This window comes from Neofelis nebulosa, chromosome 1 (genome assembly GCF_028018385.1).
Source record: "Neofelis nebulosa isolate mNeoNeb1 chromosome 1, mNeoNeb1.pri, whole genome shotgun sequence".
NCBI classification, from domain to species: Eukaryota; Metazoa; Chordata; class Mammalia; order Carnivora; family Felidae; genus Neofelis; species Neofelis nebulosa.
The window spans coordinates 192,747,653-192,767,091 of record NC_080782.1 but is presented as its reverse complement, the minus strand read 5'-3'; the positions used below and the strand labels follow the sequence as shown (position 1 = coordinate 192,767,091).

Sequence of the window (19,439 nt, the reverse complement as noted above, 5' to 3'; positions counted from 1 at the left end):
AATACAGGAAATGAAAATAATTTCAATAGTTTAAGAACTAGTCTGATTGTAGGAATTTATATAAAAGATTTCTCTATGAAAAGGATACCTGGGTTCAAAGGACTTTGACTAAGAATTCTATTTCAAAATAATCTGTTTTATAAATTCTTATTCTAAAAACAAAGAGCCTATTCTTTTTAATTTAACCATTTTCTGTATAAAATGTGAAAAATAAATTTACATTTCATGGCCAATTTTTATTTCCTATCACTTTAGTCATCAGAACTTATTTCTAAGAATAGATTTCATTTACCTTATCTTACATCTTTATAACAGTCATCCTACCATAAACTTATTCAAAATTAAACATTGTATTCATCAAATATAAATTTGAAACTAAACCCATAAATCTGTAAGTTTAACCTGTTGGAAAACCAAATATGTATGTTAGTGTCATTTTTAAAAACTATTAATAATACAACAGCATTAGTAACTATCTTTATTCTCAAATTGATAAAAGCATTTAACATATATACTTTACAGTATAAACAAAGTAAGTGCTATGCATTTTGCTTATAAAGTGACTTAAAGTATTTCAAGCATTGTATAATTCAATTTGTACAAAAAAGTAAATTTCCGAATAAAGCTTTGGTTAGTAGAACTGATTATGCACTGTCAAATCCATTTTCCAAAGTTGTTCAAGGGAAAAAAGGCTTCATCCACTATCACATGTATTTCTTGTACAAAGCTTTTTAACTATTTAGTAAGGGGAAAATATTACAATAATTGCTTTTAATTTCCCAGTCTGGATCAGCCTTTTTTCTTCTCATTTACATGTGGCCGGAACACCATGACTTTTGAAAAGTATAAATTAGGTACAAAATCACCTTTTACTTTTTTCTTAGGAAGGTGATCTATTTAAAAAATAGATTAGATCTGTAAGACTGTTAGCTTCCATTATTACCAAGATGCTTTCTAAAAGTTTCAAGCATTACTGTATTATTCCATTAGGGATAAATCACTTCTAATTTCCCTTAGGAAGGTAATATCTACTAGCACTAGTGCTCAGAATCAAAGCTTATATAATATCTAAAAACAAAAACAAAAACAAAAAAACTAAATGTAGCCCCAAACTTAATATTCTTATAGCAATGTATGTTTTACCATTATTCATATGAAAGTAATAAAAATGCTACCTAACTTAAATAATATAAAATAGCATTGTAACCAAATTAACAATCACAAAACTGCAGACATTTTTCTATTAAAATTTTCCAGTCCACTGAGCAATATTTACTCAAAAATATGATTATGAACTTAAATATATCCTCTTTTAAGTTCACTTGTTTATACTGAACAAGTAGTGCTCCTTTTATGATTTTTGAAAATTCTACTTACGTAACTATTTAATTCCAAAATGGAAAATGAACCATCACTAAAATTCACTGGAGAATATTCTTTCATGGAAATAATTTATAAACATTTTAAAGTTCTACCTTTAATTATTTCAATTTGGCTTTTTTAAATAGATAAGCTTTTCATTTCAATTACTGTATAATACTTCAAACCTAGCTTAAACAAAGATAAACAAAACCAAGGAGAACTGGCAAAGCATTCCTTGCTTTACATAGGATGCCTCAAAGTGTCACATACATAGTAACATATCACAGAAGAGAATTTATATGGTTTAGCAGATTATAGAGCAAACCTGAAAGTTTATACAAAACTAAACACTGCCTCACTTCTGTTCTATTTTCTTTTAATTTGATCTTGGCTCTGTTTATTATCTGTCTATAATAACCATTGTGTGACACATACCAGTTTTCTAAGAAATCCAATTACTTATACATACCTCTTCAAACAGCTCTGTAACATATTTGAGAACATTCAACCAATCTCTTTCATTCAATATGATACAGCCTCCATTTTTCTCACAAAATGCTCACTGTCCTGAGCTATATTAAACACCTTATAACAGGTGCATGTATAACTGAAGACCCTAAAATGTCAAGTTTACATTTAAAAAAAAATGCATAGAGAACATAACATTTGGAAAACTTCTTAGTACTCACTTCTCGGATATTATAACATACAGGTGTTGTTTTTTTCAGACTGTAAAATGTTTCATCTTTATAACTGACTTACTTTCAGATCTGAACCACAGTTTAATAAATTTTTCTGAGATTTGACTGCTGTTAGGCTAAAGAAACAGAAGAAGTTTTCTGACCAAAACTGGTCCATGGGTCTTCCAATAAACAATCCTTATATATTCAATGCAGGTATCAAATTTCCATGCCACAAAATAGCAGAATTACATCAGAACTACAGGAAATAAACTCTTATTATAATACAGTATTTTTAACGTAAAGGTGCTATTCATCATGCCCTACATCATTCAGTCTTTACCAAGTGGGCATCATGTCTGGAAACCACACCCTACCAAGATGCTTGGACACCTCCCAATGGATTTGCTCCAGGCTATATTTTTGGTCAGGAATTAATACTTCTTCCATGATGGATAATTGAGACAGGCGGCCACCACACATCTTCACAAACTCAACAAAGGCACTACATGAGACTTCACATTCCCCTAGTCCAATAGCTGACAAATTTTTACAACGTTCTGCAATGCGAATTAACTCTTCATCAAGTGGCCGTAAGCCATTAGCACATACTACTAGTTCAACTAGTCTAGGGCATGTCATTCCCACACGGCCAAGCACATCTTTGCTTACTGATCTCCCAAAGTAAAGATGGGTGGCAGGTATTTCATACCGAAAGAATGGATCAAATTCCTCTTCGTATAAAAAAAAATACATCACTAAGTTCACTTTTGGTGAATGTCTGATGAAAGCATCCCAGCTGCTTTTCTGAATAGTATGGAAGTGTGTCTGTCCAGGATTCTCACTGACTACATCAATGCGCAAATGTTCTAATCGAACGTGTTTTTCAGAAGATAAAGCCAGCAGCAATTCATCACTTAACAAGTGGTAATTCAGGGCCAGTTCACGTAAGCCGTGACATTGATCAGCCACACAAAGGATACCTAGGAAGAAATAGTGTCTAATTATTTACAATTTTTTGTACGAGTTCATCGCCTGTTCAAAGAATTTAATCAAATGCATGTCTCAAAATTTTACCGTATTTCCCTATCATAAAGCTATACAATTTAAAATTTGGTTATACAGTTGAACTAGCAGAAAGTCACATTTAAAAACCTACTACTAAATCTGTCTATAAGAAAATGAGACTAATTCTAAACCTGATACCATAAAAAGAAATAAAGCTCACTTATAAACTTACAACAATTATAAATTTGTTTTACAGTTTATTTATTGAGAGAGAGAGAGAGAGTGCGAGTAGGGGAGGGGCAGAGAGAGAGGGCGAAAGAGAATTCCAAGGAGGCTCCAGATGCCAGTGCTGAGCCCAATGCGGGGCTCGAATCATGAAATCGTATGACCATGACCTGAGCCGAAACCCAGAGTCAGACGCCTAACCAACTGAGCCACCCAGGTGTTCCAACAATTATAAATTATTAATAAATACAGATGACCCTTAAACAACACAGGGGTTAGGGGCACTGACTCCTGTATAGTTGAAAATCTATGTATAACTTTTGACTCCTCACTTAATTACTAATAGCCTAGTGTTAGCCAGATGCCTTACTGATAACATAAACAGTCAATATATATTTACTACATTCTTACAATAAGAATACTACATTCTTACAACAAAGTTAGAGAAAAAAAAATCATAAAAGGAAATATATTTACAGTATAATACTGTATTTACTGAAAAAAATCCACAGGCATATGGACCCACAGTTCAAACCCATGTTGTTCAAGGATTAGCTACATGTACCATAACTAACGTTTACCCCAGTAATGCATGGACAGTGTTATATTTTTTTTAAAAACTGATTACAAACACCAAACCTATAGGTTAAGCAAGAAAAATTACATGATCATCACTACAGAGGCCAAAAGACATTTTTGGAAATTAAAAATTTAATTCTAATTAAAAAGAAAAAAAGGTAAAGCCACATAAAAGAATCTATGTAACTAAATAAAACATTTGAAAGGTTGTTAAAAAAGATTTTTATCGGGGCGCCTGGGTGGCTCAGTCGATTAAGCGTCCGACTTCAGCTCAGGTCATGATCTCGCGGTTTGTGAGTTCAAGCCCCGCGTCGGGCTCTGTGCTAACAGCTCAGAGCCTGGAGCCTGTTTCAGATTCTGTGCCTCCTGCTCTCTCTCTGACCCTCCCCTGTTCATGCTCTGTCTCTCTCTGTCTCAAAAATAAATAAACGTTAAAAAAAAAAAAAAAAGATTTCTATCAAGTGAGCAAAATTTTTTTAACAGCTTAATAGTGTCTAATAAACTTAACAAATTTCTCAGAAAAAAATACCAAGATACCACTAGATAAATGAGTCAAAGGTAACCAATTCACATTAATGGAAATAGTAATTATAACTAACAAATTCTTAACATATCCAGAAAGCAGTTCCATAAATGGTCCCTATACTTAGCCATGCTATGCTTCAGAACTGCCCAAACCCCTATCAAGCAGATCTTACCAAAGGTCAGCATCTGATTTCTGAAATGGCCTAATACTAAAATTCTACCCCAGACAGCCTATAGTACTTGATAAATGACCCATTCAAACCATTTCTTTCTGGTGTTTAGAAACAAGGATAGGAACAAAACACACATCATATTATCTATTATTTATTGTACAGTATGATATGTCAGGTACTAAATATACTCAAAAATCTAGAAAAATAAATTATTTCTATTTTGAAGTTGATGCAACTAAAGACAAACACAAACTGAGTGACTCTTAAGTTCATGTGCTTAACTACTGCTTGAGAAGTGACAAGACAAAGGCACCAAAAAGCCAAAGCTTAAAAGCAGTGGGAGGAGAATATAGGCAACAGAATCAGTAAAGAGATAAACTGAATCCCCAGTGTAAGAGTCACCAAAAGACATCTGTGCTTTACTATTCAGCCACTACAAAGTTTCTGTTCTCTACAAGGTTTCTGTGTACTTTGAAATAAACCTTCATAACCTGAGCACTTCTGTTCTTTGCAATCTTATAAAGCTTGATATAAAAAGAAAATAAATACACAGGGAATGGAAACCAAAGATGCAAATAAAAGAAACTGAGATATCATTTAGTAACTATTAAAGCAGTTGTGGCAGGCATAATTCTAAAAGTCCAAGTCCCCAAGATTCTACAACCTAATCCCCAGCACCTGTAATGTGAGGAGATACCACTCCCATGATTATATTATATAGCACAGTTGGCTTTAAAACAAGATTGTCCAGGCAGTTCTAATCTAATCACATGAACCCTTTAAAAGCTGAGTTTTCTTTGGCCAGTTTCAGAAAAGAAGTCAGACTCACAGCTTCCCTGGCTAAGCAGAGAAGCTAGCTACGCAATGGCTATATCTGTGACCTACAGAGCTGTGACACTACCAAATGAGTGCTGGTTTAACGTACTAAATTTGTAGTTGTTGGTTATGCAGCAATAGGAAACTTAATTAAACAGTTACTATATAATTCAGCAATTCCACTCCTAGGTATATACCCAAAAGAAATTAAACCATTTATCTACACAAAATCTTACACAGGAATTTTCATAGCAGCATCATTCATAACAGTCAAAAGGTGGAAACCATGCAAATATCCATCAAATGATCAATAGATAAATGTGGTACAATCCATACAATGGAATATTATTTGGCAATAAAAAGAAATAAAACACTGATACATGCTAAAAAGTATATAGAAATTCATTGTCGGTACTATTGTAAATTCACACAACTCATTTAGAAGAAAATACAGCAAAAAGCTGTATATAAAAAAGATCTGGATCCTCTGATCTACTTCTTCCACTTTACCATCTGTCCTATGGAAGAAATTGATAGAAGCAAACTGCTTCGTGCCAAAATGGTTCATTTTTTAAATCACAGCAAAAATGTAGATACTTACATACCAACCTTAAAAGAATTATAAGACAAATGTTGGCTTACCAACAACATAGAACACTAAGTAACTAAATGTTCATTAGTTCAACTAATAATGAGTGTCAAGCACTGGTGCTAAGATGGTAAAGATGCAACATGAACAAGACATCCTTATCATAATAGCAGGCAGCAGAGAATTAAACAAGAATGCTCTGGGTGTCCTAGCAAGGGGATCAGGGAAGATTTCCCAGAACTAACACAGTGAGACATAAAGAATTAGAAGGATCAAGCTAGGGCAAAAGATAGGGGAGAAGGAAAGTGAACTTTATTTCCTGTGTGAACACCCACACATGGAAGAAACACAAGCATTCCAAGAACTGAAGCATGCCAAGCCTTCAGGTCAACATACAGTATGCAAGTAAGGTAACATCTTAAAGGATGAAGCCCCATAGAGAGGCAAGGGCTAAATCATATGGGACCTTGTCAGCCTCAGTAAGGAGTTTGGATCTTATCTAAAGCAGAGTGAGAACATTTGAAGAAAACTGGAGAAAAATACCTGATTTATATTTTAGAAAGATTACTCTGTAGCATAGAAATCACATTACAGAAGAATAAGCTGCCAGTTAGGAAATCAGTGTAAGAGGGTACTGCACAAAGATTATAGAGACCTGTACTACAGGAGTAAGAGTGGAGATGAAGAAGGCAGAGTGTCTTAGTTCAAGTTGCTTAACAGAATACCACAAACAGGGTGGCTTAAGCAATAAACATTTACTCTTCACAGTTCTGGAGCCTGAAGTCCAATCTGGATGGTCAGGTTCTGATGAGGACCACAACTCTTCCTGGCTTGCGGATAGCCACCTTCTTGCTGTATCTTCACATGGTGAAAAAGAGATCATCTCTCTCCTGCCTCTTCTTATAAGGGCACTAATGCCATTTATGAGACCTCCACCCTCATGACCTATCTCCCAACCGAACTCCAAATACTACCACACTGCAGCTTAGAGCTTTAGCAATATGAATAGAAGGGGATCAGAATAAATCATCAGTCCACAGTGTAGACTCAAGGCCTATTTCAATGATGGAATCACCAGACCTTGGAGACTGAAAGGATGTAGAAAGGAAGGGTAGGAAGAATCAAGGATGTCTGTCAGGTCCCTGACAACCAGATGGATGGAGCCATTTACTGAGATAGCACAAAGGAAAAAGCAAGAGATTTAGACAGGGGGAGAAGAAAGTTCATTCATCTGAAGCACCAGTGAGACATTCTAGAGGAACTGGCCACTGGCAGCTCAACACATAGCTCTGGAGTTCCAGAGACACTGTAAGTGGGAAGTATTAACATACAGAATGTAACTGACACAACAGATGATGACGACAGCCCAGAGTTTACATAGTAAAACAAAAAAGGACTCAGCACAGAACACAGTGAAACACCAAAATTTAAGGAATGAAAAGAGAAATCACCAAAAGAAATGGTAGGAACAATCACAGAAGAAGGAAAACAACATAATATGGTATCAGAGTCAACAGTCACTAGCGTTGAATGGTGCCTAAACATCAAGCAGTAGACAATTATAAGGACTATATAAAATAGGAGAAAAGTTTGATAAAATATTCAGTGACTAAAGAAAAAAAACCCTTGATTTCAACTTAGAAAAAGAAATAGTTTTGCATAGTCCCAATATGCAAAATATGGATAGAAAGTAAATATGCAAATATATTAAATTTTAAATTATAATCGTCTAAGGTTATACTCTTAAATTTAAAAGTATTTCAGGTGCTCTCTTTCATTTCCCTTCCCTTCCTGAACAACTTGCCCAAAAGCCATGAGGGAAGACCAAGCAAGTTTATACTACCCTATCAGAATTGATGTGTATATTTAATAAAAGTAAATGAACATGAGATGTACCAGGATAAAAAGAATAATGAACTCATAGTCTCACTGAGAACCCAGAGACCCAAAAGCTCTCATATAGCGTGGGAAGTGCTGAAGTTACATTCAGAGTGCTATGGAAACAACACATGGTGGTTCTAAACCAGAGAGGAGAAAATAAGAACAAAACCAGATCATCTGAGTTGAATTCTGAAGGCTGGCCTGGACTTGGCTAGATGAAGAAGTGGGAAGAAAAAACATATTCCACAAGGTACAGTGTACTAACCACACACACACAGGTACAAAGAACCTTAGTTATTATAGGACTCAAGTAAAAGCTACACATGAATGAGTAGCAAACAAGATTAAAGAGATAGGTGGAGGTGAGGATACAAAGGACCCTGTACAGTATGAAGCTACAAGGTATGGACCTCACTCCCATAGCAACCTGTACAGTAGATAGAAAATGTGACCAAGGTCATGTAAGAAGTAACTGCCAAAAGTCCATTCTTCTTAAGTTCCAGACTGTTTAGATTATCACCTTCAGTAAAAATCTCGAAGTGGCAGAAGCAGCTAGGGAAATACTGCAATAGACTAGCCATTCCTGTCACCAAGACCCTCCCTGTAGGGAGACAGAGAACACTAAGAAATCTCCATCCAAGAAGAAATCACTTTCTTGGGGGAAGGCCGGGCTTTAGTCATGGCAAGAAGGTAGGAAGTATTTTGTAAAGATATCAAGGATTTAACACTGTCTTTTAAAAACGGGTTTCCCAAGTAACACAGCCAAAAGACTGGGAGGGATGTCAACAGTGGGAGGATGTGTCAGAAGTGAAGCATCAGAAAGTAATAATACCAAGTGTGAGTTTATACTTATTTAATTTTTTTATTATTTTTAAAAAAATTTTTTTTTTTAACGTTTATTTATTTTTGAGACAGAGACAGAGCATGAATGGGGGAGGGGCAGAGAGAGAGGGAGACACAGAATCGGACGCAGGCTCTAGGCTCTGAGCTATCAGCTCAGAGCCCGACGCAGGGCTCGAACTCACGGACCGTGAGATCGTGACCTGAGCTGAAGTCGGACGCTTAACCGACTGAGCCACCCAGGCGCCCCAATATACTTATTTTATAATACAAACTATTTGGAATTTAAATAATCTGAAACTGAATAATGCAGTAATGCTTAGAAAATTCTATATAAGAAAAGTTGGAAAGAGATTTCACAATGCTATTCCCCATTTGATGGGTTCTTGGCTCCAAGATTCAAGTTAGGAAAAGGGTTATCTTGCAAAATGTTAAGGTGGCAACTTCAGCACAACTCTCCTCCCTCTACATAGTGAGAAGAAAAGCAATTATGAGATTGCTCTGATGCAAAACCTACCCTGCTGGCTCAACTACAATTAAAGAAAGTTCTATATTATCTAAAGGGCACCTCAGGCAAATCTAATACTGTCCTTTTTTTTTTTTTTTTTAATCCATATTCTAACACAGTTTGGACACAAACTGACAAGTAAGAGTAAAAAATAAGTTGAAAATAAGTGTCTAGGCTAGGAATGCTACAGAAATTTATGTTACTGTATCATGACATTAAAAATGTTTATGCAAAAGGGATGAAATAATATTAACCCACCCTCAAGGTTAATGATCAGTTTTTAATTCGATAAATACATCAGTCCATTTTAGTAAAATGTTACCTGGCAAAAAACACAACATACCTGCTGGAGAGACATGAGGACAGCTGCTCATTTTCAGCAGCTTGAGTGTATCGCTGTTGTTGGCCACTAGTACTTTGAGGGATGGATCATCTACTGGGGTATCATCTATCTTAAGCGATGACAAGGATTTGGAATTTACAAACACTACTGTCAGTGCAGAAATAAAGTGAGACTAAAAAGCAAAAAAATGGAAACAGTTTCAACTTTCAGACACGAGAATTGAGGGGGTGTTCACATAAGACATATAGTTCACATATAGTTCATCTGAATCCTAATGATGTATCCCATAACTGTTTTAGGGGTAGCATCCTTTCACTCTGTTGTTGGGGGTATGGTAAAAAAGGGAGGTGACTATTTGCTATCTTTGAGAAAAGTCTTTTTACCTGTAGCAAAATGAGATTTCAAGCCTCTAAATCACAATAATCACTGGTAAGTAAAAAGTAATAAGATGAATTACAGAATCGGGGATGAGAATAACTCCAGTGTTTTGTAACACTGAACTGCATTCTTTTTTGGTCTGATAGTTAACCATTAAAATAGTAATAAAATTACTAGCATAATCATTAGAAATTAGAATATCAACTCAGGCTCACTTGAAACAAAAAAGCTCACAGAAAATTTGATTCTAAAATAAGCAAAATCATACCTAATAAAATTCCAAGTTTAAAACTCCTTTAAATATGTTAAATTATCTACAATATTTTCGAGCCATTCATTTTAATGTATTTTTCCACAAATATACCAATTATTATTCCATTTATTATATACATGTAATTATCTTTTGGACACAGAATCTGACCTCAAGGAACCACTGTAGGGCAACAGGAATTAAAGCATGGTCAGAGTATGTAACGTGGAATCAGCTAAAACCAATGGACGAAGGATCCAGGAGTAGGAAAGAGAGGTCAACATATGCTCTGACACCTTCCTCTACATAACCAATCTCACCCTCCACTTACCTTTATAAATTCACTACAGCAATGAAAAGGAATGAGGGCAAGCTAACAGCCAAGAAAGTACAAAGAAACACCATTTGCATGATCACATTCACTAACTTAATTTTCCTCTACAATTAAATAACTGGTTAACTACTTAAATTTTGATTAGGTAACTTTTTGCCTATTTAAATATTAACTCTTTCTAATATTTTCACCTCAAACTCAGTTATACCTTGTACAGTCCCATTTCATTAGTATACTCATGACTGCATCCTCATGACTGCATCCCTGCCTTCTTTTTTCCATTTCCCTCAGATTTATCTGAGGTCAAATATACTTCTTTCATGTTTTCTACAGTTCTTCCAGGACTTCCAAGGTACAGTAACACCCTACTTCAATCTTCTACAAGAGCCAAAATGGGGGGGGGGGGGGGGCGCGAGGTGAAGAACAACATAAACATCTTAGGCCCATTTAATAAGGAAGGAAGCCATCCCAGATGCATCATAGTTCCCAAAGACAAAACTACTTCATGTAACTACAGTACTAGTACTAGATCTGTATAATGATAATCTTGAGTAACAAGACAAAAAGGAAATTAAATTTGTTCAGCATACCTTTTCATGTGGTATGTTTTACATATACCCTATCTATTTGTTTTTTTAACTATGGTATGTACACAGAAAATCAATTCAAAATATATCATTTCCCATATGAAGTTTGAACAAGGTGCTACTATACCATGTAAGTCAGTGCTCTGACTTAATAAGAATCTCCTGGATGTCTCATAGGAAGGGGAAATTTGAAACAGGGAATGTAACCCAAAATTTCCAAGTTTCTTAGATGATTTTTATGCACATTAAGTTCAAGAACCTCAGTGCTCTGACTCATGTACTTAGAATCTTAAAATGCTGAACAGAATCTCTTACCTATTTCCCTTATTTTATAGGAGGAAAACATTTTAACTCAAATGTATGTATTTAAAGAACCTTTTTAAACACCAATTAAGACTTTGAAATCAACTGGTGATACATTTGTTACAAATATTCCATTCCATAACTACCTGAGTTATAATACACACTCAATTTAGTACTATTTCTTCCTGAATCATTCTAGTAAATTAAACTGTTAGATATGTAAAGGGGTATCTATATCTTAGTTTGCAGTGTACTCTGAAAAAAACCTTTCAAATTACTGTTGCATGCTAACCTACCCAATATTAGTTAACATACTCAGGAGGCCTTTATCAGCTGCCTTCTAAAAATGCACTTATTTTTTTTCTATTTTAAGAGTCTAGTTATTAGAGACACTATCTTACTATACGCAGGATCATGTTAGAACATATATATGAACATAAATAGTTCACTGTTCACCAAAAAGAAAAGCTTTCTTTAAATAAAATCTGTAAAGGGGTGCCTGAGTGGCTGAGTCGGTTAAGTGGCCGACTTCGGCTCAGGTCATGATTTCGCGGTCCGTGAGTTTGAGCCCCGCGTTGGGCTCTGTGCTGATAGCTCAGAGCCTGGAGCCTGTTTCAGATTGTGTCTCCCTCTCTCTGACCCTCCCCCGTTCATGCTCTGTCTCTCTCTGTCTCAAAAATATATTAAAAAAAAAAAAAGTTAAAATAAATAAATAAATAAATAAATAAAATCTGTAAAGTAATCCAAGTACACTAAATTTGCTCAGGAATAAATCTATACACAATTACCAGAAGATTTTATAAATAAGCTATACCTGTTCTCACTACTGGCACTGTCTACTTTTCTTTGATTGTAATTTCACAAATCTGCTCTGAAAGTCCAAAAAGGAGCTGCTATATGTCTTTTTCCTAATTTGCTTCTCAGTTTTAGTCACTTTTAGTACATCTCTTTGCTGAATCCTCTGCAAATTCACTCACTCTTTAACTTTTCCCATCAAGAAGCACAAGGTGATCAGAAAAAGGAAAAGCTTTATTAAAACACCTATTGCCTGACATTCTAAATAAATAGTAACTAGTTTTCCATTATGTATACTATTTTTCTTACACTCCCATGGTCACTACAAGAAATGACCACTACAAGGGCAGGGCTTCTATCGGATTTCTCAGTAACTGCCGACAACATAAAACCAGCAAATACCTTTGGTAAATCCATAAAGCTTGGCCGAGCCGTTGAAATAAGTCCAAGTGTTTTTAATGAGCAATTTACCAGTTGTGATAATATATCACAAGCTGCTTCAGCTGATTCTTTGCTGCTGTCCACCTTAGAAAAGAACACACCATTTACCTATGCATATATTTACATTTCTCTGTGTAACCTTAATTTTACAGAAGAAACAGTTATTAGTTTATTACATTACAAATAATCTCCATCTAAGAAAGAATGATGAGAGCAGACAAGACTAGTTTTGGCAAAGAACCTGAATTAAGAACCACTGCTTTATCTAGGTTTAATGTGACCTGTTAAATAAATGCTAGCTATGGGTAATCAGGTATTCATGTGTTACTTTTCAAAAATTATCAGGTAGGTTAAAGATTTAGTAAACATGCCTACATTCCATTATTCATCCCCAAAACAAAATACTATAAGCCTCTGTACTCCTATAAACCACTGTGATTCCTTAAACTACTCTAGACATCTCAAAAAGCCACCCCACTTCAGTTATCTCATCACCGCATGAATTCCAGTATGTCCCTTCTGGCAATGAAAAGAAACAAACGGTTCTCTTTGGCATTCTTCCACATCCTTTTTTCTATTTCTCTCTAAAATATATTCATCTAAACCTTTTACATAAAATTTCTTAGGGATGCCTGGGTGGCTCAGTCGATTAAGCATCCGACTTCGGCTCAGGTCATGGGGTTTGTGAGTTCGAGCCCATGCTGGGCTCTGTGCTGACAGCTTGGAGCCTGGAGCCTGGAGCCTGCTTCAGATTCTGTGTCTCCCTCTCTCTCTGCCCCTCCCCTGCTCATGCTCACTCATTCTCTCTCAATAACAAACATTAAAAAAATTTTTTTATCTCCTTTTTCTTTGAAAACCCCATATCTTAAAGCCATCAATAAGCAGAATTCAGTCTCTATTAAACAGTAATAGCAATTAAGTTTTAGTCAATCATAATCTCCATTTTTTTTTTTTTTTTAAGAGAGTGAGCACGAGCAGGGGAGATGGGCAGAGGGAGAGAGAGAATCTTAAGCAGGCTCCACACTGAGCATGGAGCCCAATGCGGACTTGATCCCACAACCCTGGGATTATGACCTGAACAAAATCAAGAGTCAGATGCTCAAATGACCGAGGCACCCAGGCACCCCTTCACGTTTTTTATTTATTTTACTGTATATTTTTTCTTCAAACTTATTCAAAATAATTCAGTGTGACTGACAGCTTTAGTAAATGATTTATGCTTATTTAGTAGCTGCTTCTGTTCTTTTAATAAATTATGAATAATTATGATAAAAATAAAAAAATAACTATGTTAAAAATTATGATAAAAGTAACAGCTGGAATTAGTTCTGCAGCTTCTAAATGATTTAAAAAGTATTTTTTTTAATGTTTATTTATTTTTGAGAGACAGAGACAGACTGGGAGCAGGAGAGGGGCAGAGAGAGAAGGAGACACAGAATCCGAAGCAGGCTCCAGGCTCTGAGCTGTCAGCACAGAGCCCAACGCGAGGCTCGAACTCAAAAACAGCGAGATCATGACCTGAGCTGAAGTCGGATGCTTAACCGAATGAGCCACCCAGGTGCCCCTCTGCAGCCTCTAATGTATATAATAATTCTAAATCATTAAGAACTTTCTCTAAAAAGGCAATACTTTAAAAACATGAGAACATATTTTCGCTTAGGATAAAAAAAGCCACCGAATATACTTTATTTTTTAAAAGAAGGATTTAAAGTATTACCTTGAAGCTGACATATTGCAGATGGTTTGAATGTCTTTTAATAATCTGTTTGATCAGCTCTGGGTGTGTAGCTTTCAAGTAAGATGTAGCTGGCTGATTCAGTTCAAATTCAAAACATCTCCACAAATCAGGCATGTGAAATACCTGGTTCCAGTTGCGGCAAACTTGTGAAGCATGAGCCCGGTCAAGAAGAGGCAAATACTTAAATACTTGGAGAATAATGTCCTGAAGGAGATTACCCCAATCACAAGTCTGAGATTGCTCATTTGTAGTCCTCAGTTTCTTAGATTTCTCTGCAGTACCTTCTTCTGATAAATTATGGTCACTATCTCTTCCTCCTCGTTTCATCCTATTCAGAAAAATGCATCATTTTTTTCATACTTAACTTTTGAATAGCAATAAATCCAACATTCGTTTTCCCACTGAGATACATATATGTATGTTTATAAATGCAAACACAAACATGAGGAACTGGACCAGTAATTCAAGAATATCAAAACAAAATATAATGAAAAGTGCCAGTGGAGACCAACTGTTGTTTTACAAATTCTATACAGGTATTTTTAAGCATTTGTGTTTATACTGTACTACTGGCAGGGGGAGGGAGAGATATCATGATTTTGAAACTAAACCAAAAATTATAGTCAACTAAAAGCAATATTAAAAAAAAAACAAAAAACCCTACAGTGACACCTGCTAAAGCTTTCTTAAAAGTCATCTAAGGATACCTGCTATATTTGAGTTCTTGAATTCAAGGAACCACAGTCCCAGGAATCTCTAGAGAAGATACGAATTAAGTAGCCAATAGATCTCTCCACATTGAATAGTCTGTAATATGTTACTGCCAGACACAATCTCTACTTAAGATAAGCAAACCCATCCCTACTATGCATGGTTTGGTCTGAAATGTGGTTTCTTCTTCCAACACATCTCTTAGTATGGCAATGTTTACCCTAAGTTGTATTTCCGAATGATAGGTATATGTTTATTCTGTGTATTTGTATGATCTTCATTGCATTTGTTTCTCTGAAACAGTCTTATTGCAAAATAGTAGTATGGTTAAAAGAATGGGCTCTGGAATCAAGCTCCCTGGGTTTGAATTGTGGCTCTAACTCTCCCTGGTTATGTGGCCTTGAACAAATTATTTGGCCTTCCTGTGCTTCACTTTGTAAAGTGGGGATAATAACACATAGGATTCTTGTGAGGAATTAAACAGTAGTAGGGCTTAAAAAGAGACAGAGGATGTTGAACTCAAATACAGGAAAGTAGTCCAGTATTAAAGACTTTAAAGTGTATGACAAAGAAATGAAACGTGTGAGAAAATACAAGAACACATGGTTATATGTGAGAAACACACTGGTACTGGATTCACCACACTAAGGTAGTAACTAACCATAATTAAGTGGGATTATACTGTACCATATTATATAAATACAGTAGTAGGATAATAGTGGTGGCATTACAGGTGAATTTTTTTTTTTTTTTTTTTTTTTTGCCAGAGAGAGCACAAGCAGGGGAAGGGCAGAGAGAGATGGAGAGAAAATCCCAAGCAGGTTCCACGCTGTCAGCACGGAGCCCAATGTAGGGCTCCAACTCACCAAACCGTTGAGATCGTGACCTGAGCTGAAATCAAGAGTTGGACACTTAACCACCAAGCCACCCAGGTGCCCCTATCTATCTCATACACATTCCTTTTAACGTCAATGAATTACACTGTAATCAGACAAACAGGTCTTGTTTTGATTTGTTATCTGGAAAAGTAAGTATTGCAAACTAAGGGGGGTAATTGCAGACTACTCACTAGTACCCCTTTGGTTTAGAGCCTGCGACACTTATACCTACAGAGTAGTTCTGGCAGAGTGGTAGTTTGGATTTGGAGTCATAGCTTTTGAAAAGGATGGCTTGTGGCTCCAACTCCCTTCTTCTGGCATATCTGTGTATAAGAATTTGATTCCTGTGTGGGATGAAGGATGTGTATGTGTATGTGTATGACTCTTTTTTTCAACGTTTATTTATTTATTTATTTATTTTTTGGGACAGAGAGAGACAGAGCATGAACGGGGGAGGGGCAGAGAGAGAGGGAGACACAGAATCGGAAACAGGCTCCAGGCTCCGAGCCATCAGCCCAGAGCCTGACGCGGGGCTCGAACTCACGGACCGCGAGATCGTGACCTGGCTGAAGTCTGAAGCTCAACTGACTGCGCCACCCAGGCGCCCCTGTATGACTCTTAACCAAATAGATCTCTGTGGGATCTCTTTACCCAATAGCTAGTAAAACTTGTGAAAGGGGACTGGGGGCTGGAAGGAAACAAAACGGCAAAGCCTCCTGCCCTTCTTGCTGTTAAAATCTGCCCAGGAGATCTCAGCATGTATGCAATGAATTCCTCATTGATCCTACTTCCAAATCTGTGAGTTGGATGATGTAAATGAAGTGAAGTAAATGATGTATATTCTACTGAGCAAGGAGAGAAGAAAGGAGAAAACAGAATGACAAAGGTGATGGCAAGAGGGTAGTTTTATGGAACATTAAAACTTACTTGTGAATCTGAGAATACATTTTGTAATGTGTTTAGTGAAAAGGTAGTATAATCCACAATATAACCTTTAATATAAAAAAAAATCTCTTCTAGTAATAATGTCCCACTAGAGGTTGAGGTAACAGTGTCATTATGACCCATTTTTCTGCTTTACCTTATCTTGAAGGCTTAATTTTAGCATAGAAAATATGGGTCAAAGAAGAAAGAACAAAATCATAATGTGGCTTATAATTTCTCTGACTACCTGAAACATAATTTTGAAATACAGAGATTCAAAAAAGAATGAAACTGTCTTTATAATTTCTTTTCCTTAGTAGAGCACCCAAACCAGACCTCTTCAAGGCTCCAGCAGTTCAATTTCAAATTGCAACTTTTCTAGGCCCCAAATAATTGATGCAACTTAGGTCACTAGAGCATTTGGTGAGGGACTGATATTATGAAGCACCAAAAGGAAAAACAAACAAACAAACAAACCATTAATGAGGAAAAACTAGAGTAGTTGAGAGGCGCCTGGGTGGCGCAGTCGGTTAAGCGTCCGACTTCAGCCAGGTCACGATCTCGCGGTCCGGTCCGCGAGTTCGAGCCCCGCGTCAGGCTCTGGGCTGATGGCTCGGAGCCTGGAGCCTGTTTCCGATTCTGTGTCTCCCTCTCTCTCTCTGCCCCTCCCCCGTTCATGCTCTGTCTCTCTCTGTCCCAAAAATAAAAATTAAAAAACGTTGAAAAAAAAAATTTAAAAAAAAAAAAACTAGAGTAGTTGAGCAGCACAGGGAGTTACTGAACTAATCTTAATATTTCCATACCCTCGGAAAGTAGTAGTAAATTTGTTCATCAGAGAAAGAGTGGAGAATACTTCAGCTGTGTGTCCATCACTGTATTAAACACTTTTAGTAAACTGTACATTTAGTAAACTGTAGCACTTTTAAAAGCCCATTTGTACACAGCTCTAAAAAGCTTGTTTTGGCATCACATTTCCTTTCCATTTGCCTAATATCAAAATTAACTTGCATTCTTTGGCTGGAATACAAGAAAACAAAAACAAAAACAGTGGGACGAGATTAACTCTCAGAACTAGATGGTAGGAAGAGTGTGGTGGCGAAAATGTGTCTAGGTGTCATTTGTAGATAACTCGGAGTTGATGGCATTTTTATAAATATTTCAAAAGAAGAGGGCAAAAAGACTCTATTTAAAAGATGTGGCTCACTGAATGAATTGGACATCATCAGCAACAAAATAATAGTAATCTAACCTCTTAGCTTGGAGACGCAGGTCAATCACTGAATAGGCTGCTTCCTGATCCCCGTGGCCAGCCCCACCTGAACCCGCTGCCCACGCCTAAGGCAGGCGCCAAGCGGCTCCTCTTCACAAGCGGCCAAGTTTTCCACTGGGCTCCGGGACCGGGACGTCCCCTCCTCCCGCGCCACCTCCACGGATTGGCTCTCCCTGACGTTTCTCACGCGCTCTACCCTGAGCAGTGTTTTGACATCTTTAACGCCCCTCGTTTTTTCAAGCTACACGCACGGGCACAGCCCACGCCGGGAAGAGCCTGGCAGAGCGCGAGCTCTAAGGTGCCTGTCGCCAACCCTGCCAAGGGTAATAAAACCGGGCGACAGCAGCCGCGAGCCCGCATTCACACCACGCCTTGTTGACATGTTTTGAAGCAGGCATCGCGGGGAAACGCCCCCAAGCAGGCTCTAAGGTCTGGGCGCCGCGCCCGGGACCCCGCGCCCCCGATCCGCCCTGCCGCCCACGAAGGTCGGCGGACCCACCCCAGCCCCGCAGTCACAGCGGGGCTCCGGCCCTGCCCCTCCGCCGTTACCTGCTGCCGGGGGCGGCTTCCCCCAAGCACCACCCCGGGCTCCGAGGACGGCGGCGGCTGGTCCCGCGGCTCTCACATGAGGCCCCCAGGGAGCCCCGCTTCGCGCTCCCGCCGCCGCGACCCCCCACGCTCAGCCCGCATCCGAGGCGCTGGTCCCGCGGCGGACGCCAACGCGGCTCCACCTTTGCGGTTCTGGCTGCCCCAGGAGAAGCCTCCTTTCTCAGTCCCACGCAACCCGCGTTCTCCTTCCGGGACCCCTCGTAGCTGCGAAAGCCTCCTTCGGCGAGCCGCGGCCACCGCGAAGGGCCCCGCCGCCTCGGCCCACACAGCGACTCCAAAATGGCGCCTGGAGCTCGCGGCCGCGCGCTTTCCCCGGCGCGTCTCCGCCCGTGGGGGCGAGCGCGTGTCCGCCGGGGCGGGCCCGCGGAGGGAGGGGGGAGGGCGGGAGTGGGTCGCGCCCGCCGAGAGCGCGCGCCGCCGGTGCAGATAGGGGCCTCCGCCTCTAGGTTCCAGGAGAGTGGGCAGCTTTCCTCCCGGCGACGCTACTGCTACCCTTAGGGGATTTTTTTCCTTTTGAAGCCAGTGTGGGAGGGCTGGAGCTAGCTAGATGGCCAAGAGACTATCTGCTGTTGAAACTGGAAAGTTTAGGGAGGTGGAGCAGGAAAGGAAAAAGGAGGGAGTGTCTCTGAGCCTGCTGCATCCAGCAGCTGGTTCTCCGAGGCAGAAAGACAAACTGTAGCTGCTGACCGCTG

General features: G+C 38.3%; 2 protein-coding genes across 3 annotated transcripts in view; one reads left to right on the top strand and one right to left on the bottom strand.

Moving 5' to 3' along the window:
* The window catches only part of CLN5 (CLN5 intracellular trafficking protein), a 46,789-nt gene that overhangs the window by 12,744 nt on the left and 14,606 nt on the right, over positions 1-19,439 (top strand). The window contains exons 4-5 of one of the 2 annotated variants that reach the window (XM_058682522.1): positions 14,008-14,175; positions 15,834-16,062. In XM_058682522.1, the coding sequence (XP_058538505.1) occupies positions 14,008-14,144 (137 nt within the window). In that variant the 3' untranslated portion in view covers positions 14,145-14,175; positions 15,834-16,062. Of the gene's footprint in view, positions 1-14,007; positions 14,176-15,833; positions 16,063-19,439 lie in introns of those variants that run through there. The other variant, XM_058682526.1, reaches the window with a different exon arrangement.
* FBXL3 (F-box and leucine rich repeat protein 3) lies at positions 466-18,820 on the bottom strand. The gene is made up of 5 exons (XM_058682503.1): positions 18,688-18,820; positions 14,335-14,683; positions 12,579-12,701; positions 9,530-9,701; positions 466-3,025 (listed from the first exon to the last, which is right to left on the bottom strand). The coding sequence occupies exons 2-5, from the start codon at positions 14,680-14,682 to the stop codon at positions 2,382-2,384; spliced, it is 1,287 nt and encodes a 428-aa protein (XP_058538486.1). The 5' UTR covers position 14,683; positions 18,688-18,820; the 3' UTR covers positions 466-2,381.

Excerpts from the sequence above, each read along its gene's own strand:
- FBXL3 (XM_058682503.1), bottom strand. The coding sequence starts at position 14,682 with ATGAAACGAGGAGGAAGAGATAGTGACCATAATTTATCAGAAGAAGGT. Across the intron at positions 12,702-14,334 it reads TGCAATATGTCAGCTTCAAG|GTGGACAGCAGCAAAGAATC; the intron begins GTAATACTTTAA and ends TTCTTTTCTAAG. Across the intron at positions 9,702-12,578 it reads GCTTTATGGATTTACCAAAG|TCTCACTTTATTTCTGCACT; the intron begins GTATTTGCTGGT and ends TTTGCTTTTTAG.